Below are 23,085 nucleotides of genomic sequence, written 5' to 3'. Positions count from 1 at the left end.
AATGTCGAAATCTATTCATCTTTGCCCTTTCTTCCTCATCAGTGTGGTACATTCGCGCCTCTCTCTCTCTCTCTCTCTCTCTCTCTCTCTCTCTCTCTCTCTCTCTCTCTCTCTCTCTCTGTAATGTCTTACAGGGTTAGCATACGATTGCTTTATTTCATCCTGGAGGTAAAACATCGGCACAGTTCATATAGTTGACCGATAGCACTCAAACCTGCCTGCTGCAATCGCACTAATTTACTCTTTCGCATCTTGGTTTAAACGCAAAGCTACTGCCGAGAGTTACATAGTCAATAGACTTAAAATGTCAACCTTTTGTAAGATTCTTCATGTTGTTTCGTACAGAAAACAAGATTTTGTCACGTGGTTTGCAGATTATGCAGGACAGAAATAAAATTTCTGATTTAAAATCGGCGACGTCCGGTACATTAAAAAGTCATCGATTGGTAAAAGAGCGCGATACATCAACTTAGAAGATACGACTAACTGGATAAATCTAACAAATTAAGCAGTTCCTTTATCTAATCGCGCATCAAAAATCACCGGTCTCCAAATTTTAATTAGTTGGGCTTAATACTAAGCACAGTTCTCGACACGGCTAGTGACGGCAAGGGAACGTGTCTACTATAGTGTTAGGGCTGTCTCAGACTGATGTTCAACCGAGACCGTGAATCTACTCTCTTACATATGTTCAACCTTGCTTGGCTCAAACGCCCAAAGCATCGGGAAAATTAAACTGCGCTAGTTTTAATTCAAATATGTGACACTTACTGCATTCCTTGCCGCGAAAAGCTGATCAAACCTTTTCTTAAAACTTTGGACATACTGAGTTCAAATCATTTTTTGTTGTTGCTTTACAATTTCATCATAGTCGACAAATACAACAAACCTGGTACGTACATGCTGGGTATTTGTCGCCTTTAGTTTACAATTTCATCACCGTCGACATACAGAACAAACCTGGCACGTATCTGCTCGGTAATTTGTCACCCCTAGGAATATTTATTTTGGATGCAATCAATCCCATCTACTATCATGGATGAGTAAAGAGTTACAATTCAATGGTTAGCTGTTCGATTAGAAATGACAACCACTGGTTTGCAAGTCTTTTACAGAAATGACAACCACTGGTTTGCAAGTCTCTAACAGAAATGACAACCACTGGTTTGCAAGTCTCTAACAGAAATGACAACCACTGGTTTGCAAGTCTCTGACAGAAATGACAACCACTGGTTTGCAAGTCTCTAACAGAAATGGCAACCACTGGTTTGCAAGTCTCTGACAGAAATCCAACTCCTTATACTTGTCTACCTTAATCGGTATTTTCCCCTCGTTGTTGGTTTTGGAAGTGTTCTAAATGTACACTGTAACATTTATACGCCCGTAACTTCGTCTCAGTGTTTATTTTCGGCGACTGGAATGGAAAGCATGTCCCGCGCAAAAAATATCATAATTCACGACCTTTTTATAACCAAACAAGAATACAGCGATGGGAATATTTTACCGGCGGACGCTGCCTTAAAAACTGCGACATAAGATGAAGAGATAGGTTATTGCGCGTTATTTTTATTTCGGCAAGTTTCGTTTTTTCTATCTCGTTTGGAATAAGGGCGTAAATACATTTTGTTAGGACTACAAAACGCATAATTTAAAGACGGCCGACGAAAACACATCCGTTCATAAACCATTTACTAAGTAAGAGTTTTTGGGAGCAATTTCATACATCAGTGTATGCTATTCATATGTTTTCCAGGTGAGCTACATCTAAATTTGCAACACAACAAATAAATGCGAATGAAAGCATCTTGTAAAGTGACAAGTCCTGTTATTATATATGTGTTTTCTTTTTATCCTCTGTGGTGACACACTGACACAACAAAACCGACCACTGTTATTTGCAGGCACAATATTTTCCATATTTAGTTTCAATTAACCTGAGACAAGTAAGTTTCCTATTTGAAATGTATCGACCATTCAAATTGTGTAACCCTTCAAAAATATCCCAGAGGAAGAGAGTTGGCAATTGGAAATGTGTAAAACTTGTCAGATGTTATACACACGGCACCAACTACATACATCATATAAAACAACACCAACACACATACATCACATGAAACAAAGTCAGCATGACACTACAATTTTGAAAGGTTAAAATTACATTTACTATATCTACTCATTAAAGGTGTGTCATAAGAGAGGGGAAAATATAACATTTCAAAACTAAAATTCACACATTCTTATGGTTTTATCTCTTTATCACATATGAGACATTATACACGCATATATATATATATATATATATATATATACACACACACACACACACACACACACACACACACACACACACACAAGATAGCAATTTCAAACATAGAGTCATGATAATAATGCTTTAATACTGCTGAAAATCATTTCTTTGTCTACATCGTCTCGGTTAAAAATAATTCTATGAAATGAAATATTTGGATAGGGGAATAAGACCATTCCCTGCGTCCGTTGTACTTTTTTCTACAGAGGTATTGGATTAGAAATTGAATGAAAACTACAATGTCAAAAACCAAAATTCTCAGTTTAAGTGGTTGGCAGTTTTCCTGTCTGAATATTGATATCATTATCCTGAAAATTTCATGTAAATTTCAACACTTTTTATTTTTATTAATTAATGAAAAGTCATACATCTAGAATACCCCTCTGAAGTTACCAAGTGAGCAAAATTGTTGAAAATTTGACTGATCTGCTATCCCTCAGAGATAGACCAAGCTTCACTCCGTTACTCTTCCATGGTAACCTATGCTTCATTATCTTTGAACCCATTGAATCTTTGAATATATTTTGCTCATAAAAACTTAATTTCAATGTTGTGAACACAAAGGCAGGTGATGGTACAATCACCTCTCTTTATAGATGTAAATGAAATATGGATTGATTTCAGTTGCTAGGTTTGGGACCCATGATATCAGAGTGTTATTATGTGACATTTTCATTGTCATGAATTTATCATGAATCCAGTTTGTTTCAGGATCTGTGTCTGTGTTTTGTTTTCCTACTGTAGCCGTGATTTATTTGAATGAGATTTGTGGAGCAATACAGGAGACCTGTGGTGGATAGGGGACATATCATGAATCTTGTAAACAATTGAATTTTGGTGTAGTCTCCACAGAAAAAATATACATGGGTGTGTTGTGATTGTTGCAACTACAGTCCCTCCACAAGGTGGGACCATGTTGCAACTAATGAGAATAGTGGGGCTGCTCATCAATACTTGTTTAGATTAGTTTTTGGGAAAGAGATCCTAAAAATATCTGTCTTACAATCAACTTCCCAGTTCAAATCTTAAACAATCAATGATTAAGGAGTAAAATTGAAAAGTCAAAATAATTGTGGAAGGATATTACCTATTCCTTCATTGGCGTGTCTTTTTTTTCTTCTTTTCTTCATCTGACAGCAGCTTTTTAAGTGAATTTCTCAAGTCACTGTGCTATTTGGACAAACAAAGCATAGGCTTTGATGGTATGTCACTCTGTCTTGACTCAACTTCCTATTAAATAAAACTTTCACTGTCTACTTGTAATAAAAGGCTTTCTAGACCGTGATGGGCCGTCATGATCTCAGAGCTGGTGTCAGCCTTCAGGATACAGGTTATCAGGGCTTGTTACCCGTGTATTGTGGCTTTAAACAAACCAATAACTCCTGTCATGTTATCAAATAGGTGTCCGCTGTTTTTATGGGACTCTCTCATTCACGGCAACTTTTTATTTTATTTTGATGTAAGGGGTAATTCACAGAGGCAAAATATCCATTACGCACAATTTATTGGGTAATCAACCAAACTTACAACAGATCACCAATTTTCATAAATTACATTTTCCATTTTAGGATAAATTACAACCATGGTTGCTGTGACCTTATTGTTTTAATGTTTTTTTTGGTTTGTTATTGGTGTGTTCGTCTCAAGAAAATGTATCTTGCAAAGTTATAATGTCACTAGGAAACTCATCTTTCAGCATTATTCCTCTGTCACCGTGCACATCCAATTCATCAATGAATCCAAACCAGTATATCACCATCCCTGGACCAAACCTACAAAAGTGTACAGAAATAAGTCAAAATACAAATAAATAAATGATAAATAAATAAATAAATAAATAAGTAAATAACATAAAATCAAAAACATATCACTTTATGGCTAAACAAAATCAAGTAGCATCAGATACTTCAAACACAACTGTATCATTTTGATTCATGAAATCAAATATTCTGGAACTAGAACTTCTTCAAAGTTGAGGTATGAAGCCTCAGTGAATATAGATCAATGTCAGAAAAATTAACTTTAAAAACAATCTTTTAAAAAAAACAAGTTGGAATTTCATTAGACTGAGCACATGGTTGACTTAAGTGATGTCTGGTCTGAGAGTTCTGTGGTTTACTGGCTGTGACAAAAAATGTAAACACAATCAGTCAAATGTTATTATTCTTGTTAAAGTTTATGAACTAAAAAGTTTACAAACTGTATTTTCACTTGTGAACTGAAATCTGAAAAATTGCACAAGAATAAGAAAAACATGTCCCAAATGATGTTGTGTCTTATGTGAACAGTAGTTGAAGGTCTGTAAAATTTGTATCTACGTACAGTACTTCAAAGAATTGAACATTTATTAGAGGTCATCTTTTGTTTAACTCTTTGACTGTCAGTTGGAAAGACTGTCATGTTTTTGATCACGTATAACACACAGACATACACAGACAGACATAGACAGACAGACAGACAGACAGACAGACACACAGCTAGAGTCACTTTACATGTAGAGTAAAAAAAGGAAAAATAAAGGAAAAAAGGACAGCAGGGGGGGGGGGCAAGATCAAACATTTCTGAGTCACAGACATGATTTATTTGTTGTGGCTTTTGTGCAGCATCATAGAAAACCAATCCCTGGAGATAAAAATGCTAGATATCGTAAAAGACCATATCTCAGAAATCCGATTGGAATTGCCATCTGTTTCGCCAGAGCACCTTTTTACTTGTTCACCGATGCAATAGGATTTTCAGCGGCCATAAGTACTCAGTGTGTGATCCATGTGGTATCACATGTACTTCTCTCCACTTTCAGTTTTGTTTAAATTGATAAATCAGGGATGATAATTCAGTCGCTGTCATTTATCATAATCCATCTGTACTCAAAGAAATGAGATTCTAATACAGATTTGTGAAACTTCCAAAATCCGGCACCATATGTAGCCCTACATGTAAGTCTGGCCATGAAAAGCAGAGCTGCTGGCTCTTTGCCGCTATGGAAAACATCAGCGTCCAAGACCAATATGTGTCAATAACAGAAAAATAAAGAAATTATTGGTGGATAAATTCACCTCATGGGATGATTTGACAGAAACTGCAGTCCTTGCTTTTAAGTGTTAAACACTACCTTCAATGAAAGTCGGAAAACATCAAAACCTTTTTGTTTTATAAAGCGCATTACACATATAGATATGCCTGTACACATAAAGAGGGACTTGACACTTGTGACAAAACAGAATACAATTTAGACTTCAATGTTTGAATTTGAACTGCCAAGTGTGTGGTTAACCTTGTCAGCGTGCACTCTGCTCTGCTTGAATTTTCCCTAGCAATATGAATAAAGCTATGACTTTGCAGGTCTCTCTCGCTAACAAAGCCAATATTGCAACTAGGAGGGAAGGGACATGGCTATCCATAGAAAGAGGAAACTTGAAATTGTCTTCATGTAATTTTCAAAAGAGATTTCTCCAGGGTTGAAAATACCTACAAACACTGATTCACTGATTTTTTAATGTGTGTATGTGTATGTATATATTAGCATGATAAATATTGAATGTTACAGTACCCTAAAGGGCAGCAAAGGTCACATTACTTTAATTTTCTGACAAACCCCTCTTGGAAGAGAGTTGTTGTGGTGCTGTCTTACCATTGATTTGAACATTAATATTTCAGGGCATGGTGTGTGCCACAAACCCATTCAGAGTTTAACCTTTGCTCCAGAATGACAAGTCCAATAAATTGATAAATACAAGCCATAAATAAAATATCAATTCTTCTCATGTTTATGAGTCGGAATTATGTCAGAGTGCGGTTGCAGGAATGATGTCAGAGTGCGGCCGTTAAACTGGTGAGAAGTCTGAGGTGATGCTGGCATCACAGCAAATGACAACAAACACTCATATCTCTGATCATTATAAACACACATTTTTTCATGTGGGTGGTATGGATCTAAAACGGAATCACATATTTTATGAATTAAAAATATGATGATAGGAAATTTTAACCACGACGGTGAAAAACTCTGACCAACTTGACTAAAATTGTAATCTGACAAGCAGTTTTCAACTTGACTAAAATTGTATTCTGAAAAGCAGTTTTCAACTTTGAAACTTTACTGTAAGATTAATGTTTGCAATTACAATGTTATCGCTATTCCTCCCACAATTTCAAAATTTTGTTCACACTGTTTTAATGTTATTTTTCTGGTTCATAAGTTGTTGTGTTGTTGTCTGTTTAAACTGCTTGAAGAAAATAAATTCAACATATAACATTCCTAGTTGATTACTAATGTATGATATGAAATATTTAAAATGGTTCAACTCTCTGAGAATGAAAGCTCAAAAGTTCAAATTCGTTGATTTTAATTCAGAAAACTGACGATGTTATTTGAAATAAAGAATTGTCAAGAGTCTGCAAAGACCTTGACAGAAACTGGAGTAAAATTCCTGTACAGAGGGTTGGGGATTTTTCGAATTATCTAGACGGACAGCAATAATATAAAGCCTAATGTCCAATAAAATATGTATTTTTACAGGGTTTTACATGGAGGACATATCAGGATGAAAAAATTCACCCCCGTGAAATCTAATCTACTATTTAGTTGGAATTTCAACAGTCTGATAATCTACAGTTTAAATAATTTTTACTATATCTCACAATGGTTTGAAATGAAATCAAATGACGTCTTCAGATGACAACTCTTCCTGATATTGGCAATTTTGGCCAAATTTTCAGTCATGACTGCTATCAAAAATAATGAAATGGCTATTTTCAGGGAATTTGAGATCAGATATGGCTATTTCTCCGGAATTTGAGATCAGATATGGCAAATTCAGCAAATGTGTCTTTTAAGTGCAACTGTACACTAGAAATAAGGCAAATTAGTTATCTAACATTTCCATCAAAACTTTATTTGGTAATAGTGTTTTAGGGACTAGCAGACACTCAATACAGATGCATTCACCAGTGTTTAATCACTGAACAAAGAAATTCAACAAAATCTGGCTAAGGCAAACTGCAAAAGAAATCTTTCTATGGAAATGTTATTGACAGTTTACATTGTGTACATGAAATGTTCTTATTACTCTACTTGAACTAACAACGGACCAAAACACCAAAGCTGGCAGGAAAAAGTTCAAAACAAAATATCATATCTTTGATATAATTTTTATTTGCAGAATTGCATGTAACTCTCTTGGTTTGAATGATCATTATTATACAATGTGTTACTTGGAATTCAAAATCTAATGAGTGGCTGATGAGAACCAAAATCTGACTAGTGACCAATGCTAGCCAGCTGTTGTGTTTCAATCATTGTTAACATTTTAAATCAATCACAGATGAATAAAAACAATATTACCAATGCATCCACAAGCATTAAATAGTCCCCAGTTTACAAACACAACTTGTTTGCCGTTACCTTCCAGGTAGATCTTTCATTTATATTTTCAATTTTAATATTTCTTCTTTGAGCTTGTCATTTTGCTCACATAAACAAAAACCATGATGATTTTATTTCCCATTTATAATTATATCAGAATTCTTGTTCTTATCTCCCTGGGTAATGATTCATTCTTTGTTGCGATCTCCACAATCAATCAGCGTGCCCTGGCAATGCGATCACTCCAGGGTCACTGACATATATGTCCAGGCAACATATGAAATGGTTTCATATTTTCATCTATATATCATTCCTGTGAAACATAATTAAGCTTGATTAAATTTTAAAATTAATTAACCATGTCATTTTTATTAGACATTTTGATTTCTCCTAATAACATCTTTTTCATATTTCTCCCCATTACCTATCAGAATCTATTTCTTTTTTCAGAACTGTTCACTGACTTAAAACAGTCCACATTGAACTTATTCATGCTGAAAACTTCAAAGTTCTAAATTTTCACTTTGTTTAAGTTTCACAGTCAATATTTCTGGTTTATGTATTTCAATAAAATGATCAGAAGGTCTGTAAAAAGAAAAAAGCTTTGCAGGAAGTTCAATTATTGAAATTTTCAGTCCACATGATTTTCTTCTTACTGTTATTTTCTTTGAACTCGACAAGAACACAGAAATGGTTGCTTGATGAAAAGTTGAGTATTTGGAAATTCAATGACTCATAATGGACTACTTTTTATTTTTATTTAGTTATTTTATGCTATTTTCAAATCACCAAAAGTTACAGTTAATTTTATATTTAATTTCAGCTTTAACACTTCTGTTAAGAAAAGTAAAACATTTTTTTGCAAGTTTCCCTTCCTCCTTTAATAAGATAAATTAGTTTGTTTTCCTTTTATTCAATGTGATAGAGGAAAGAAAGAAAGTTCCGATTTACTTCTGTAAACCTAGAGGCAAAAACAAATCAGTCATTCGTTATTGACAGAGTTCACTTATAGAATTTCAAAAGCAAACAGTAAGGAAGAATATTGACTGAATCAATTTTTATGATATTAAACGATCACCCAGCATTTTAAAACTTCAATAAGATGTTAAATTGTCTGGAAAACGTAAAAAATAGAAATGAATTGAAAAATAAAACAGTTAATACTGACAAGTGGATTTCAGAAAAATTGAAAATTGGAAGGGACAGTTTGCTGAAAATGGAAAGAAACAATTTTCTGAAGAGGAGTCTTTAAAAGAGAAAGATGTGCACATCATTGCAATCACAACCTAGAGTTGAAATCAAATTATTCTGTTTACTTGGCAAAAGTGTGCATGTTGATTTGCCCTGCTGTTTAAATGATAAATCAAAATGATCAATTGCAATTCAATGCCATATGTTGGAAAAATCAAACCAAACCTTTCCCTTTATCCCAATGTTGATGCTTCAAAGTTGAACTTTTATAAATTTTCAGACACTGCAAGCCAAATCATTTAGAATTAGTGTTTGTATCTAAGTTTTTAAAAATTGATAATTTTGTTTAGTAAATCAAACTTTCTTCAATTCACATGATTTAAATTGGGTGACAAGGACATGTCTGCCATACAAAATAATAAAAATTCTCAATTTTAGTACAATGTTGGTTGATTCTCAGGCACAGAAACTTCTGACGATAAAGCTTGCAATGTCAGCCCCAGAGTCTGCTTGAAACTAAACACCCATGGACACAGGATCCCTCCCTGATATCAATGATGCCCTGTACTAATCTAGTTCTCTCTTCCTCGTGTAAATATCAATAATAGTCCTTAAACTGTGAACTTCTAATGAGTTTCTCTGCCGTCACTAGTCACATATCTGGCATTGTTTTCCATCACCAGATACTGGAAATGGCTGACGCTTTCCTGGAGAACCAAACACAGGGCATACTAGCGTGAACTGATAAGTTGATGACAGACACACCAGGATGGCTGCCAGTTCATATACAGACAATGGAGTACAGGCTGTTATGTTCACTAACCAAACCATTTGTATTGCCTGACAAAGTTGAGAAAAGTTAAGATTTGGAGACGCTGGTAGCTAAGACCAAGATTCAATTTTAAAGCAAATAAAAAGTTTCTTAGCTTCTTTTCTTAAACCCTACAATGTAACCAAACAAATGGAACAGTGGGGAAAAACACACCCACAAATGTAACCTTGTTTTTCTTTCAGTGAGAAAGCCTCACCCGGATCTTCTTTCTACGCTTCTTTAGAAATCTTGGAGTCTGATTGAGTTGAGGCAATAAAATCAATGAATGGTTCTTTCAGCAGCTTTTATGGCTTGTTAGAACAAAATTGCTTTATTGCCATCAACTTGCTGTTATTCCCCAAGCAAACATGATGCATGCTTTCCAATTAATTTTTCTGATCAAATGTCAAACATTACGTTTCCCAGGCTTTCCTCTGTTACTTTTTCTGATTTCTAGAGCAAAGAATTGTAAAAAATACAGATGATGATAGTTGAACAGATTTCAATATCATACCTCCTTATCAATATGAAATTTTGGATATCTGGTTTCTCTCTTTTTTCACTTTCTTTTTTTTCGATATTTTTTTTGTGTGTGTGTCTTGAGGAGAAAATGGGGCTGCTCAATCATAAATTACCTGTGTCTGCTCAGAAGAACAAAAGTTGTAAACCTATCAAAGGAAAATCTTTTCAAAAGCTGGCTTATGTACAGCTTTGCCAATTCTTAGCTGCAATCAACCTTATAACAGATGTGCAATGCCTCTCTATGAGAATAAGGACAAATTCATAATTATATTTTTTCAGTCAGTAATATTCTCACACATCTGCTGTTTTTCAAGTTTTATTGAGATATTCCAATTTCAAGGTTACAAATTTGACTATTGTCTATTTTTGACAACATAACTTTGTATAATGATCAATTTTTTGCATAAAACAAGAGACCATAACCTTGAAAATTTGCTGCTTGTCACTCTAAACTTAACTGGTTCACTAGATTCAAAGAAATTGAACTCAAAGATGACCCATTCCTGAGACACTTTCTTTCACTATTTTGATTAAAAACATGAAGCTGTTTTCTTATTTCACCATTTGAAGCAGAAAGAGTTCAGCTTTGTGCATCATTTATCTTTTTCACCATCACATCACAGATCAAATCATTTCCTCCTGTGTGTAAGAGGTTTAAATTATCAATACACGTCATTTCTGAAAGGCAAAGCATTAGTGCTACTCACCTTTATCTTTGTCACTTTGACACAGCTACCAAAGATCTCCAAATTACTTTAAATCTTCCCTTTGTCACAGACCCTTTTTGATTCTTTTTTTCTGATTTGTTTGTAGTGATTAAAAATTGTGTTCACTCTACTCTGCTTTTTATCACCATAGAAATAAATACTTCCTTGTTGGCACTCTATACATTGAAATTGCTAGAGGGAGGATGATTTAATGAAATCTGCCACCTCGGATTTGTCAAACATGTGACTTCTAGAGTAATATCCTGGCTGTGGCTGGTTTGGGTTGAGCAATAAGCTATGCTTGCCAAACTACATAATGCAGAACTGTCTAATAGAAAATTATGACAACTTAATGCTAATACTTTACCGAACGGTTTGAAATATATCCAACAGCCTCATATTTATTAGACTAAGTTTGGATACGCAAGGCCTGAATTGTGATTTGAACAATTCCAAATAATTAACTGATAGGTTTATGTATTCTAATTTTCTTCTTTATATTTTATGAGGTGGCGGTGGTCTGTCTGCAGGCAATTGACATCACAGATAATCATAGTCGCATGAATCAGAACCCCCTGTTAGAATATTTAGGAAAATCTCTGACCTTTGGTGTCCTTGCCTCCGAGTGCATTGTTCATCCTTGCAGTGTGCTTGCTAGGCTCCCATAACACATGAATACTAAAAAGTATACAATTCCAGTTACTGCTTGTAAACTGACGACACCTTTTCTTAATCTAACCTTCCTCTTGGCATAACGTTTTGTAACAGTCTGCGTCTGAGCTGTATCAACTTTAATATTTCATCAAGACGGAAGAATGATTTATAAGTTGAAGGCAATGTTTTGTGTTTCTCTTTTCAGATTAAAAAAAACACTGCAATGAGATATGACAGCTAAAATCACTTGGATTAGCTTTGTCTCATAAGTCAACGTTCAAACAGGGACTGAAGACTAGCAAGACATACTTTCTGTGAACTCGTCCTGACCTTCACCACAAGACCACAGAAAAAAACTAGAAGAGATAAGACAGTTGACTTGTTTTTTTCTGATTGGTTGTTTGCTAAGAAAAAAAATTATCAGGGTGACAAAGATGGAGTGAGCTTTGGTTGTTGTGGACCAATCCTTATCAGTGCTGTCATTCAGAGTCTGGATACTTCTGTCTGTCAGTTGTGTCTAAACGGGCAACGGCAACTTTTAAAGTTGTCTGCAGTCTTTGTCAGACTGTGTGAAGAGGAGGGAGGGAGGGGTGTGTTTAGGATGTATATCAGAGGAATGCAAGGTCTGACCTCAATGTTTGTGAACGGACTGCAGCCGGCATAGTTCAGCTCAACTCCTCAGTCACATTTGACATGTGTACCATCTGTTTGCTGACTTGTTTATGGCTAACTTGACCTTAACAATGGTCTGTTTGCTGGACAAGATGACAGTAGGAGTAGAAAAAAGTAGAAGGGACAAATTCTTTGATGGGTAGCTTTTAAACAGCATAAGTTGTGTCTCTCAGTTGATGAAGGTCTGTAGACAACGATGAAAGTAAAATCTGTCATGGTCATGTACAATTCCAGGGATGTTCAGTTTAAAAGTCTAAAAGTGTTAAAGAGCTAAAAATGTCCAAAGTGATGAGAATGAATCAAACCAACCTACTCTGTTGATCAAATGCCTTCCTTGAAATAAGTAACCATAAAAAACAATCATGTTTTGCCCTGGACTACCACAAAATCACTTGGGAAAGTAAAAAACTGAAACTGTGTATAAAGCTGAAATCAATGAAAACTGCAGGCAGAGTGGAAACACATTAGGAACTATGATTTGATTTGCTCTTGAGTTTGCATTGGCATAAAAAATTTAATTTTGTATGAAATATTAGATTTTCTGACACTTTGAGATATTCCTTTGACAGAAATCATTTGTCAGACAGTGATATCCATCTTTTTATTATTTTACATCGAAGTAATCTCCTTTTTGACAAACTCTGAACGATCTTCAAAAGGCTGATGACCTAGGCAATGTGACCAGCTTTGGCAATGTGACCAGCTTTGGCAATGTGACCAGCTTTGGCAATATGACTTGCGATGGCAATATTTTTTGACATAGTAGACTTGCAAAGTGTTCATCATGTGATTTCACAGACATTATATTTTACATTTCATGTTTCTCCTAGAGGCTTGTAATATGATTTGAAGTTGTGTTCATATATTGTCTCTGTGCCACGGTTCCATCACTGCATTGAAGTAACTTTAAATCACCCAACACAGGAATGATATCATGGGACACAAAAAATTATCTGATCTATCAAATAGGATTCAAATAATGTTACATTTTATCTTACATACAATGGCAAAGCTGTATGTCCGGTTTTGTCGTATCTCAAAGTCACAGACAGCTTGTCAATGACAATCAGAACCTATTTTGCCTTTATCTTTAACAAATCATCTGTCAATTTCATTCAAAAGGTGTGCAATAATCGGCAAACTTTTTCACTTGGATGGGAAATACTGGACTTGGCTTAGAACAAACTTTCATGAAGTGAAATAGAGCTTGTGACAGCTGACCTGCTGAAATAATTCCGTTACTATAATTGCCTAAATCAACAACAGCCAAAGAGGGCGTACCAAATTTTAATTATTGTAAAACATTATGAAAGGAAAAAAATTTGCTTTGCTAAAAACAAATTTACCAATGAAAGTAAAACTTGCATTGTTCTATTTAGATATGAAAATGGATGGTTTTCACTTCTCACTCAGCAAATGCCACATGAAGGTGCATTAATCCAGATATCAGACATCAAATTGACAAATAAAACTGTTTGGTATTTATTCTAACCCAAAAAGTAGAAAATATGTTACAGCTATAACATGATAAATGGGCCTTTATGTATTGTCTAGTAACACACACTGTACATATGGTTTATTTTCAGTTCTGCAAAGAGCTAGCTTTACTGACAGTGTGATCAGAAAAACATGTTTTCTGAACATGAATGGAAAACGTTGATTCATCAGTATATACCTTATGTTGAATTAATTCAGTCTAGCTGAAGAGACGTCTTTGTTTTCTGTGGAAATAAATATTCTTAATAAGATGCTGCTAGTAGAGTGAGGTCAATATTTTGGTATAAAAGTGAAATAGCAGTAAGCGTGATGGTATGAATAAAATAGAAGGGTGATGGCAAATGTGCTCTGATAAGAAAGCTACCTGTATATTTTAATTTTCCTATTTTAGGAATTATGTTTTTATAACCAATATTTATGTATATACAACCTCTGTGGTATGACTTTATACATGCTGTTTTTATAACAGGTCAAGCTAGCGGACTCTCTGGCCAGTGTAACAGGTCAAGCTAGCTGACTCTCTGGCCAGTGTAACAGGTCAAGCTAGCTGACTCTCTGGCCAGTGTAACAGGTCAAGCTAGCTGACTCTCTGACCAGTGTAACAGGTCAAGCTAGCTGACTCTCTGGCCAGTGTAACAGGTCAAGCTAGCTGACTCTCTGGCCAGTGTAACAGGTCAAGCTAGCTGACTCTCTGGCCAGTGTAACAGGTCAAGCTAGCTGACTCTCTGACCAGTGTAACAGGTCAAGCTAGCTGACTCTCTGACCAGTGTAACAGGTCAAGCTAGCTGACTAGCTGATCAATATAGCGAAGTGGGTGTTTTGATTCACAGTCTCCCATAACAATAGCTTTGCTGTGTGTTTGTTCAAAGCTTTTTCATGTCCGCTCTTTGAGGATACCCATTGAAATAAAAAAAACAACATTCGCAGTGGATCAGAGTTTCTTGGCAGCATGAAGTTTTATCCCTTCCTCATTTTCACTGAGTTGATTTATAAAAGCGTTGAAAATTGATTGTACTGTGATGTGTGCGTCAGTGGAGTGCTAAACATCTATTTCAGATTCCATTTGTTTATTACCTTTAAATGTAACTACAGGTGCGGTTTCAAATTATCAATTTTATGGCAATCATATCAACTGATTACCATCCAGCAAAACTAATATTTGTTCATGGCTAAAATGACACAGATATTCTCAGTATTTCCATGGTAACATGAGATTCTTAATGTCACTTGCTGTGAAAAGAAAGTACTTTCAGGGTGCAAGTGGTAATGATCACCACATATTTTTTAATTTTGAAAAACTGTTTAAAACAAATACACGAACACTGAACGTGAAATGAAATGGTAATGGTTACGTTTTAGTAGTTTTCACTTTCCTTGCTCATAGAGAACAAAATTGTGATACGGTTGCAGCTAAAGGAATGATTTGTTGGATCAACACACAAGAATTCAGGTTTAATTGCCTTTGTTCTAAAAAGAATCATGTTTATTTCTTTCAATTTTCAAAAACACCATTCTCAAAAATTTCAATAACATTTCACATTGTGAATTGATCAAACTTGGTATCTTAAAAATATAAAATAAAAGAAAACAAAGAAATAAAATTACTGACCCCATTGAAACATTAAAGTCATCAGCCAGAATTCAATGGCAAATTAAACATTTCCATTATGGAACTGTAGATGGCGCTATACCATTTAGCCCGCGTAGGGGACAAGCTTTAATTTTGAAGTGATATTTCAAGTATGCATGTCAAAGACACACAACAACAAGAATAGAAAGAAAGAACAAAGTTTCTCATACCTATTTTGGTAACTCCAAAACTGATCTTTAAGGTATATGTTGTGGCTATATTGGTCTCCGAATGAAGCTTTACTTTCGATCCAATTCACAATACATCCATCTACAGCTGTTGAAGGAAATATATCAACAATATGTCAAGTAAAATTGACTGACTCTCACACATCATTTAGCTTGCCTGAAATTCTATGTAATTTACATGGATTTTAAATGATGATACACATGGTTAGGGACACTTCATTGATGTTGCATATTGCCCTCACAATTGAGCTGGAGTTTATCATTCTGTGCTTGTAGTATATTCATAGTATCTTGTCTAGTTGGTTCGGACTATGGCCAGTTCCAATGCCCAGTGCAAGAGGGGCGTATCGCCTGTGTTAAAGCATAGAAATTAAAATTTCATTCTATTCAGGATATCCATCTTTTTCAGTTTGTAAATTTCAGTAAAATTATTATGCATCATAGCGTCATACCTTGTTACCCAAGAAGTTTAAAGGTTTCTTTCTTTAGGCAAAATAAAGAAACACTAATTTGTTTCTCATACATGTCAATCTTGACTAGCCATATCAGCTGTATCAATTCACATTTGCATAAAAACACGCCAGCGTGCTACATCATATCTAGGGTGTATTGGCTGTACATGGTAGAATATAATTGTGTGTAGGATGACACATATACAGTACAGCTTTAAATAGTCAACTTATCTGTGATCTGGCTGTGTCTTGAAATTACTGATGCATTTAAACATTCCTGGTTTGTAGTTTTACTAGACTTTGTCGGTTCCAAAAACAAAAAGAAAATAAAAAGCACCCAGCTGCATCATTGTGATGATAGATCAGGACAAGAATCAAACCGATGCTGTTTGGTTTATATCCTCAAGAGGGAAAGACAAATTTTATTTCATTACAATTTTTAGCCAAAATATGTATTGTTAAGTACAGTATAATGTGTAGTGGTCATAAATTATTATTATTATTTTTATTATTATTATTATGAAATAAACATTCAATCTGCAACTGAAACATTTTTAATCAATTTGAATTTTGCGATAAAGCACAATTATGCACTTCTGTGGTATTTAATATTTATTTTCTACGGTGACATCAGCTTGAGAAACTCAAAATTGTAAAAAAACTTATCCCAATTGAAATGTAGCTATATATGTAACTGCCCTGTATTCAAAATTATGGTTCAGAACGACATAAGTTTTGTATTATGTGAAGTCAATCTTGTACAGAACATCTACTGCTTAACAATCCTTCCGTTAATGTACTTCAAACCTTATCAAATATTGTTTTCAAGCACTAAACATAATTATATATCAGCTATTTTGCTTCTTAAATAAACCCTGGTTTGTGAATTATCAATGCAAATTCCTTGCAAACCTATCCTGTAATTCCAGTAAATACATCGTGTATTCAAAAACTGTATGGTGAGAATACTCTAATCACGCAAAACCACCATTTTGCTTCTAAAATAAACCTTGTCTAGTACATTGCTACTGCTAATTCAAGGCAAATTCATCCTGTATTTCAGCATATCAATCGTCCAGCCTGTCAGTTGCTCAGCCTGTATTCACATTCATTATCACATGAGAAATTCTCATAAATTATGCAGCTCTATGGTGACATTACCGTGTCAGAAATAACTCACTTTTTTTTTACTATTGTGATGATCATTGAAACAAATCAAAAACTTGGATAACATTTCAGAAACCTTTTCAAAAAACAAATCTGTAGAAAGCTTTGTGCTCTGCTTCATCATATACAGATGTCAAGTCATGAGCACTCAGTGCTTTGAGAAGCAGGACTATGTACTGCAGAGAAGTCAACATTGCCTGTGAAATAAAGCATGTAAGAATTCTTAAGATCCCCCCTCTGACTTTTCAATGGTAGGTCCCTATATACTCTACTGATGGGCAATTTGTAACATGTTTCTTAGCTTTTACTTGGTGCTGTAATAGTAAGGTACACGTTCTGACCTGACTGACATACCATGATAAGACAAGTCACTTTGTCTCAGACAGATTGCCACTAGTCACCAAAAGGTTATCAACTGTGCCTGATAATATAAACGCAATCTACCACCAAGTCGGAAAACTCATTAGAACATGATCAGATACACTGTCACTTACCAATGGGAACTTCTAATTTAATATCGGGGGTCTTATCATACCCAAGGCTTCGCATATCATCTTCACCTATGATAAAAATGAGAAAAATATCAAAGCAATATTTATCTGTAATATCACGGGGGAGGAAGAGGGGAGAAAGAGAGGAAAATATGGTGATGTGTCGAAAATCGAAGTTTGGTATTGAGTCCAATGCTGTTTTTTTTGATAAAATATGGTGAATGTAGTAATTTTACGGCTGCCTTTTGCACATTTCTTGAAAATTAGGATCTCCAAAGTCTGATGTACTGAATAGAAACATGTCAAATTTAGACGTTAAGGTGCAGCCTCATCATTTGAGAAAAAAAGAAAGATGCCTTGATATTTCTAGACAGCCTTGAGAAGTGACATTAGCATATCGATATTTTTATTTGACAGAGGAAGAATCAAAGTTGATGGACGCTGGTTACATGCAAATGGTCAGGTGTTTGTTTTGGGCGGCACTCACACTTTTCAGAAAGATCACATCTAGTGTAAAATGGTCACCTCTGTTTTAAAAGTTTACAAACATACTTGTTCAACTTAAGTTTCACAAAGTTTACAATAATTTATCAGTTCAAAGGCACACAATAGAGACATTATGACCAAAACACGGGACAGTTTACAGTAGATATGGGAGATTTTATGCTGCAAAGCATGTAACCCTGCAATGTCACCTTAACACTGTAGTTACACCTTGGCAAATTTCCAACAGTGTATCTGCCATATTTGACTTGCATTTATCCATGGTTTAAATTTACATCAAGATTTTCAACAAAAGTGCCAAACTTTTCAAATCTTTTGTTGATAAACAAGGTACAGTAATCAAGATTTATACATCAACAATGTATGTGACCATAAACCCTGTACTTCAATACTACGCTATTTCATTTTACACTGTGGAACACCTTGTTGTGCATAAAATGTTGAGTAAACAGTCTATTGCCAGTAAGGGTACTTATCCTTACTTACAGCTTACAGTGAAATGCAGTGATGGGGCTTGTCAACCAAATTTATTGTCATGACAATATTTATTAACCATAATGTTGTTTTTGTGGCTTTAGTTTATTGTCTTGTGATTGACAAGATCTGTACTAGCAAGTGTTTACATTTTGTTACACATATACAACATTGTAGGTCTCAGTGGGTATTATCAGATACTGTTGAAGTTGACAAGAGTTGCAAAATCTTTTAGATTCTCCAGTGATGTTGTTATGTATCTTCATAAATATCATTCTGCTTAGTTCACAAGTGTTTCACTCCAGAAAATGTACATCAGTAAACAAGATGTTCAACTCATGTGTTGGCAGATGCAATACATTTTGGTTTCAATTTGAATTTTTTCAATAAGACAAAACAAAACAAAACAAAACAATCAATGAAATTTGAATTGTTCTTACATGCTCAGTGAAGAATACTAGAGATTATAAATTATATGATACCAGTATGTTGATGGTGCATTTAAAGCCGTCTGATTAGTCGAGATACAACAATAACCATGCTATATTTACAACATAGCATCCCATTGGTCGGAACACGGGAGAGCTCTCAGCTGGAACAAAGATCCTATTTTGACATTTTCAGTGAGAATTTCAATATAGTGTTATAATAAAATGGCAAAAAACAAACCTCAACAATGGGTATACCACTCACTTTTAACCAGTTCACTCTACCGGTATACAATGCACTCACTAGTGTTCATGCATATATCCTGTGAACCAGTCAATATCAAGTGGTATACCATCGCTGGTTGTGTTTTATTGCTTAAGCGTTTGTTGAAATTGATCTGATTTTAAAATTAAGGACAATAAAGAAAAACCACAAAAATTTACTCCAAATTCAAATCAAAATTTCAACATCCTATGTTACTAAAATACTTTCTTTATTGCACTTGATGTTTGGTTTGTTTGACAGTATCTGTACTGGTGGACAGTTTGTTGGTCATAAGAAAGCAATTGGGGTTACAGTGTAAGGTCTAGTGAGACTTTAGCAAGTATTAAGTTGTCAGTAAACTGAGGTTTTAGCTGTGAGCCAGAACACTATAAGTGTTATGTTCAATTTCTGGTAAATCAGTACTGTATGGTGATTTTTTAAAATTTCTTTTCAAGCAGTAGTTTTTCTGCACACTAGCACTCATGAACAGTATATTCACACAAAACGTCTGAAACACTTTAGTCAGACATATTCAAATCAACTATAACATCTTCCCTACTACACCTCTCTGGCAAAACAGAAAATAAACTGGACATATTTCATTCATAACTCGCCTTGAGAATGCTTTCTTTCAGAAATCCTGAGAAACAAGTTTTGACACTTTGATGTTTTTCAGGGTCATAGTTCGAGCACAGATTGACTCTGATTCAGATTCTTAATTTGCAAGGCGTTGAATGGAGTAGGATGTGTAGGCCACCTTTCCGTGCAAGAAATCCGAGCTGATTTGCAGTTCCAACAATTAATTGCCATCTATCACTGCTCCAAGCGGCTCTGACACAACTTATCACTTTTACTGTCACCGTCTTTTCAAAGACTGACTCCTAATATCAACACAGAAACCAACAGACAGTACATTTAGTATCCAAAACTGAAATTAGATAATTAACTTCCTGAATGTACATCGCTGATTAATGACCTTCATTTAGAATCTATAGTGAAGTATTAGTCCAATCAGATAATGTTTCCTGTTTTTATTAAACATCCCCTTTCACTCCTAAAACTAACCGATCCATGTTTTCTCTGTCAGTAATTGACTTATCTTCTTAATTTGATAAATTGGTGAGAGAAGGTCTGGCTTGGTTTGAATTTACCCTCCTTTTACCCAGAACTAATAATTCAGTGTATCTTTTCCAATATTTTTCACAGATTCTATGGATTCTATGGATTTGGTTGGGACACAGGAAAAGGAGCTTTTAATTTGTATAATTATTCTGGTAGAACAATGAGTTACCAATTTTTACTGTGCTGTTTCTATCTGAAACTGTTGTTGTTAAAATCTAACATCTAAAATAAGCAGGCCCACGGAACAAAAAAAAATTTAAAGAGACAAAGAGACAAAGATGTAAAAATATTGTGAACCATATGTGCTTTGTGTCAGATTCTATTTTGATCGCTCCTTTCAAAAACCACATGCATATTGTGAATTTATCTGTTGTCGATACTTCCAAACAATTAATATCTCTAAACATTATCTCAATAAATCATGTGCTAAAGAAGAAGAGATGAAATTTTGCAGCTTTTACAACATTCCTGAAATCAAAAATTTGTATATTTAACTTGAAAAAAACCAGCCAAAGCTATGTGCTATTTCTGTCACTTTGTCTACGGCTTTTCAACAACTGTTGATGAAGTTTGTTGTGTGTAATTTTGTGTATGACCTTGCCATCTAAACAATTCAATAATCTCCAAAAATTGTGATTCCTTTTTTAAGACTCATTTTCAGTCTTTTTTTACCATAAACTACAAATAGAGACAGAACATTGTCATCTTTCAATATAATAACATCACCATCTCAGTCACTATGGCAACAGTCATGGGAGAGTCTACAATCATCCATTACACAGACCATATAATCAATACATCTATACTACTTTACATCTATTAATTATCATAATTAGTCAATTCATTAGAGATTGTTCATTGATTAGTCTGGATGTTTAATCGATAAATCATAATCATTGGCCGTCTTGGCTCAATGTAGAGATACTCGTACCTGCATGGTGGTAGTGTTATTCAAATACTGCGCAGTTTCAAATTTTTGCACGGATACCACTAAGGGGCCATAGATAATTAAAGCATGCACACGGTAAACGAAACTTAGTTTGGCCTCAACCCCCCCCCCCCCCCCTCCTAAATGAAAGTTTTGAAGTGCGAAAATCCAACCCAGCCTCATTCTGTATCATACCTACAATTGGTACAGTATTTTCAATCGGGTTTGAACCCACAACATACAGCATCCACTCATCTAGTGGAGAAGCAACAGACATCACGCATACACTCCCACCACCACTGGCATACCCCCTCTAAAATCAATCTTTGTTAAGCGCCAACTCGACAATAACGTAATGTATCCAAAGTGGTTGTTACGTTATGTTTGCCGTGTGCGTGTTTTAATTATCCACAGCCCCTAACAGGGTGGTAGTGTTATTCAAATGCTGCATAGTTTCAAATCTTTGCAATGATACCACTAACAGGGTGGTAGTGTTTAATGCTGCATAGATTCAAATCTTTGCACTGATACCACTCACACCATGGGAACTTCACCCGGCGACATTCAGATCATGGTATTCATGAAAAACGACCAATTTTACTCTTCTCTGTCATTGATGTTTACACCAGGCGCTGAGATATTTACATTTTCTGATCTCATTTATCAAGTCAAGTAAACATCACATCCCACATTGAATTCTCTTCTCCACACTTTGCAATCAATGGATTCATATTTCTACAGATTGATCAGAGAATCCAAGATGATTACCATGTCTTAGTTCACCATTGATGACCTTCAAGCAACATTAATCATCAAAAATTATTTTGTTCATTAATAAAATCAATGAATAAAACTCAAAACATGTCTGTGTGGATCAATACTATGTGTCCCATTTCTGTACTTTGCCAATTGTCCATCAGGATAATTAATTGCTTTGTTTGGAAGTACTGTGGCATTGCATCAGATAATTGTCTCCAGTAATGTTCTGAATGCTTGGAGGTTTGAACAGTGTCAGAGGCTGATGATGTTGGGATTTAGTCTGAAAAGTGTCAGCGGACAACTACGATGGGTTGGAGTCTGAACAGTATCTGCAGACGACGATGATGGGTTGGAGTCTGTGTGGAAGAGTTCATCATGGAGGACAAGTGACTGGACAAACATCAATGTAGTCAAAGTTGACCACCTGTTTGACTTTCAAATCTTGCATATTTATTTATTAAATTGATGATTTCATTTTAACAAGAAGTTTGTGCATCCTTTCATTGAAGGATTAAGACAATGTACAGCTTGATATGGAAACAGTCTGTACACTGAGTGAGGATGTTTACACTCTTTTCAATGTAGCTTGACTGACACACACATAAATATGCAAGAAAACCACCGGAACATGGTTTATTTTTCAATATATTATCTATGAAATGAAGTCACAAAATGTTCTGAGTTCTGATTTTCCATGTTTTGATAAAGCATGGATTATCTGATTTTCCATGTTTTGATAAACTGTGGATTATCTGAGCACTGTAATCATTCAATGTAGAAATGAAATTCAGACTTTAGCTTGTTATTAAACTCTAACAATGGACAGTATAGGTTGTGTGTTTGTTCTTTTGACTTAGCTCGATATTGTGGACATACCAACATGGTATAGGGTACTGTACTAGAACAAACTGTGCTTCACATGTATGTACAGCACTGAAACCACAGTCAGG

At 34.9% G+C, this 23,085-nt stretch overlaps 1 protein-coding gene across 4 annotated transcripts in view; it reads right to left on the bottom strand.

Moving 5' to 3' along the window:
- LOC139148894 (CDAN1-interacting nuclease 1-like) overlaps positions 1-23,085 on the bottom strand; it is an 87,311-nt gene that overhangs the window by 28,210 nt on the left and 36,016 nt on the right. For 2 of the 4 annotated variants that reach the window (XM_070720340.1, XM_070720337.1), the window contains exons 10-11: positions 17,659-17,724; positions 15,528-15,633 (exon numbers count right to left, since the gene is read on the bottom strand). In XM_070720340.1, the coding sequence (XP_070576441.1) occupies positions 15,528-15,633; positions 17,659-17,724 (172 nt within the window). Of the gene's footprint in view, positions 1-2,376; positions 4,081-11,508; positions 11,583-15,527; positions 15,634-17,658; positions 17,725-23,085 lie in introns of those variants that run through there. The other 2 variants (XM_070720339.1, XM_070720338.1) reach the window with 2 other exon arrangements.

This window comes from Ptychodera flava, chromosome 14 (genome assembly GCF_041260155.1).
Source record: "Ptychodera flava strain L36383 chromosome 14, AS_Pfla_20210202, whole genome shotgun sequence".
Lineage (NCBI taxonomy): Eukaryota > Metazoa > Hemichordata > Enteropneusta > Ptychoderidae > Ptychodera > Ptychodera flava.
The sequence above is the reverse complement of the archived record's forward strand: the minus strand, read 5'-3'. Positions and strand labels throughout refer to the sequence as shown.